The 4,179-nt window shown below is 46.4% G+C and overlaps 1 protein-coding gene across 1 annotated transcript; it reads right to left on the bottom strand.

Annotated features, from left to right (window-relative positions):
* Positions 1-2,372: 2,372 nt before the first annotated feature.
* On the bottom strand, positions 2,373-3,716 carry LOC117513223 (potassium voltage-gated channel subfamily S member 2-like). The gene has a single exon (XM_034173513.1). It carries the CDS (start codon positions 3,714-3,716, stop codon positions 2,373-2,375), a length of 1,344 nt encoding a protein of 447 aa, XP_034029404.1.
* Positions 3,717-4,179: the final 463 nt, after the last annotated feature.

Raw genomic sequence — 4,179 nt, 5'->3', positions numbered from 1 at the left:
GCAGAGAATTTTGTGAGGGTGGTTCAAGTCATGTATAACTCAGCCACATGGGGTGTGCAACCAGTCCATTCTGAGTGTTGGTCCCAAGCCCAGATAAATGAGCAGGGTTGCATGAGGAAGGGCATCCGGTGTAAAACATGCCAAAAAAATTGAAGATGCAGAATACAAATTGAATTTCCATACGAGATCAGTCGAGGCAATGACTGCCTCCGGTGCCATGCCCAACACGGTGCCAGCGGAAATTGAGCTACTGCTGTGCAAAGAAGAAGAAGACGAAGAAAATGTGTCCAGAGACAGCTGGGGACGAGGAAAACTAGAAGGGTGGAAGTGAGAGTAGGGACTTTGAATGTTGGCAGTATGACTGGTAAACAGATAGAGCTGGCTGATATCAAATCAATTCAAATCAAATCAATTTTATTTATATAACGTCAAATCACAACAAACAGTTGCCCCAAGGCGCTTTATATTGTAAGGCAAGGCCATACAATAATTACGGAAAAATCCCAACGGTCAAAACGACACCCTGTGAGCAAGCACATGGCAACAGTGGGAAGGAAAAACTCCCTTTTAACAGGAAGAAACCTCCAGCAGCAACCTTCTGCTGAGACTGGTTGGGGCTGAGGGAACCAGGAAAAAGACATGCTGTGGAGGGGAGCAGAGATCAATCACTAATGATTAAATGCAGAGTGGTGCATACAGAGCAAAAAGAGAAAGAAACACTCAGTGCATCATGGGAACCCCCCAGCAGTCTAAGTCTATAGCAGCACAACTAAGGGATGGTTCAGGGTCACCTGATCCAGCCCTAATGATATGATGGAGAGGAGAAACATAGACATATTGTGTGTGCAAGAGACCAAGTGGAAGAAAAGTAAGAGCAGAAGCATAGGCAGTGGGTTCAAGTTGTTGTATCATGGTGAGGATAGGAAGAGAAATGGTGTTGGGGTAATTTTAAAGGAAGAATATGTTAAGAGTGTGTTGGAAGTTAAGCGAGTGTCTGACAGGGTGATGAGTGTGAAGTTGGAAATTGAAGGGGTGATGAGCAGTATCATCAGTGCATATGCCCTGCAGGTAGGTTACGAGATGAAGGAGAAAGAAGATTTCTGAAGTGAGTTAGATGAGGTTTTGAAGAGTGTGCCCAAGCATGAAAGAGGGGTGATAGGAGCGGACTTCAGTGGGCATGTTGGCGAAGGGAACAGAGGTGACGAGGAAGTAATAGGTAGACATAGTATCACTGATAGGAATGTGGAAGAGCAGATGGTGATTTTGCAAAAAGGATGGAAGGGGCTGTGGTGAACATGTATTTTAAGAAACAGGAGGAGCACAGGGTGACATATAAGAGTGGAGGAAGGTGCACACAGAAGGACTACATTCTGTGTAGGAGAAGCAAGCTAAAAGAAATTGGAGACTGTAAGGTGGTGACAGGAGAGAGTATAGCTAGGCAGCACAGGATGGTGGTCTGTAGGATGACTTTAGAGGTAAAGGAAAAGAAGAGAGTGAGTGAGAGCTCAACAAAGGATCAGATGGTGGAAGCTGAAGGAGGAAGACTGTTGTGTGAAGTTTAGTGAGCAGGTGAGAGAGGAACTGGATGGAAGTGAAGCAAATCTGGACAACTGGAAAAGTACTGCAGATGTGGTGAGGAAGACACCTAGGAAGGTACTGGACGGTGGAAGGAAGACAAGGAGACTTGGTGGGGGAATGAAGATGTCCAGTAAAGCATAAGGAGAAAGAGTTTGGCAAAAAAATAATTGGGATAGTCATAGAGATGAAGAAAGTAAACAGGAGTACAAGGAGATGCAGTGTAAGGTGAAAAAAGAAGTGGGAAAAACTAAGGAAAACGCATTTAGCAAGCTGTAAAAGAAGTTGAACAGTAAGGAAGGAGAAAAGGATTTGTACCAATTGGCCAGACAAAGGGACAGACTGGAAAGGATGTGCAGCAATTTATGGTGGTAAATGATGCAGATGGTAATGTACTGACAAGCAGGGAGAGTGTGTTGTGTACGTGGAGGGAATATTTTGAGGAGCTAATGAATGAAGAAAATGAGAGAGATGGATGATGTGGAGAGAGTAAATCAGGAAGTGAAAGAGATTCGTAAGGATGAAGTGAGGGCAGCTATGAAGAGGATGAAGAGTGGAAAGGCAGTTGATCCAGATGACATTCCAGTGGAGGCAGCCAAAGAGGAGGTTTATGGATGTGGTGAGGGAGGACATGCAGGTGGTTGGTGTGATAGAGGAAGTTACAGAGGACAGGGTGAGATGGAAACGACTGATCTCCTGTGGTGACCCCTAACGGGAGCAGCTAATAGAAGAAGGTAGGACCACAACTGAGATCCTTTTGTTAGACGGTGTTCACAGGGTGAACCCTGGCTCATGTCTCACAAGTGCTGCATAAGGGTTTTTACTTTGTATGTGTAATAAATTCTCATACTAACTGCCGGCAGCTGACTTATCCCATCATCAAACTCACAGCTCCTCATTGCCCGTTCTAGCTGTTTTTGCTGTTTGTAGAAGAAATAAAATTTATTGAAAATGAGCGTAATCGGAATCACAACTACTAAGATCCCAGCCAGGATGCATGCTGATGCAGTCAGCCTTCCCGGTATGGATATCGGCACCACGTCTCCGTACCCAACAGTAGTCATGCTGACAGTAGTCCACCACCAGCATGCTGGGATGGTGGAGAGATCTTCACTTTCCTCTTGCTCCACAGTGTAAACTATGATGGAGAAAAATGAAATGCCAACAGCCAGGTAGAGGAGCAGCAGGCCCACTTCTCTGTAGCTGTTTCTTAGGGTGGCCCCCAGGGCCCGCAACCCCGTGGAGTGACGGGCAAGCTTCAGGACACGGAAAATCCTCATCAGCCTCAGAACCTGTGCAACATGTCCCAGGTTGGCCAGCCGTGGCCTACTCTCCACCACCAGATTTACCAGGAGTGTCAAATAAAAGGGAAGTATGGACACCAGGTCTATCACATTCAATGGGTGGAAGAAAAAGTGCACTAGATCCGGTGCCACTGCTAATCTGGCAACTAGCTCCAAAGTGAACCAACCGATGCCAAAGTGTTCCACGGTCTCAAAACGAGGGTCCTCCATGGGTTGACCCTCACTGTCCAACAGGCTGAACTCACTCATGCTGTTCATGCACATGGCAGAGATGGAGCCAATCACCACGAGCACAGAGAGGAGGCTGATGACGCGGCTGGTGATGGAGTATCCAGGGTTATCCAGCATCAACCAGATCCTCCTCCGTGCACTTCCACACGGCTGCTTGTCAAACTTTGTGCCTTCTGTGTAAAACTCCAACAACTCCTTAAAAGATGAAGTGGTGGTTCCTTTATCACTGTGGTCATCCCACTCCTCCTGACCCTGGTCCATTTTCTTGCAGTGGTAGGCACTGCTGCAGCAGGAGTTGATGAAGAACTCATTGATGCCCCAGTACTCGATCTCCTGGCTGAAGGAGAAGACGCACAGCTCAGCCATGACATGCAGTCGCCCCGTCTTGTAGAAATTCAGCACATAGGGGAAAAGCAAAGGGTTTCTGTCAAAGTAAAACTCTTTCTCTGTGTCGTCATAGTCGTCACACAGCTCCAGGATGGACTCTTTGGACTGACAGTGGAGGAGACGCGCCAGTCTTGTCTCTGGAAACCGGGAGAGAGTGTTGGAGTGGAGCCTGTTTTTGAAGCCCCCCACATTGATCCGGATGGCGCTGCTGTCGTCCATGTGTGACCCAATGCAACCTGTCATATCTACAGACATGAAGCGCATTAGAGAGCAAGAGCTTTCATATTAGATTGGACAAAGACACTTTTTAATCTCATTCAATAGATCTTCTCTTTCTATTCGATGATTAAACCAGCACTCACTCATTACAACCACATCATAAATTACAGACTAAAGCACAAGTTGAATTATTACTGAAAGAAGAACACACGCACACTTTAAGAACTTACTTTAAAGCACAGCCAGATGACTTATCCAAAAATACGATGTGTTGATCTCCTCCACTAACAGCACACTGCAGTCTGTAGGCACGTTGTGGCACAGATCCACTGGTCCCCGGGGGCCTAGACAGATGTGGCTCAATCAGCAGTGGTGGAAGATGAACAATTTTCTCAGCAGGGTCGCATAATATCCAGTAACACATTCAAGTATGGCTCAGTGCAAACTGCAAAGCAAAGTTCAA

Source organism: Thalassophryne amazonica, chromosome 7 (genome assembly GCF_902500255.1).
Source record: "Thalassophryne amazonica chromosome 7, fThaAma1.1, whole genome shotgun sequence".
NCBI lineage: Eukaryota > Metazoa > Chordata > Actinopteri > Batrachoidiformes > Batrachoididae > Thalassophryne > Thalassophryne amazonica.
The sequence above is the reverse complement of the archived record's forward strand: the minus strand, read 5'-3'. Positions and strand labels throughout refer to the sequence as shown.

Coding starts and splice junctions, on each gene's coding strand:
- LOC117513223 (XM_034173513.1), bottom strand. CDS start 3,716: ATGGACGACAGCAGCGCCATCCGGATCAATGTGGGGGGCTTCAAAAAC.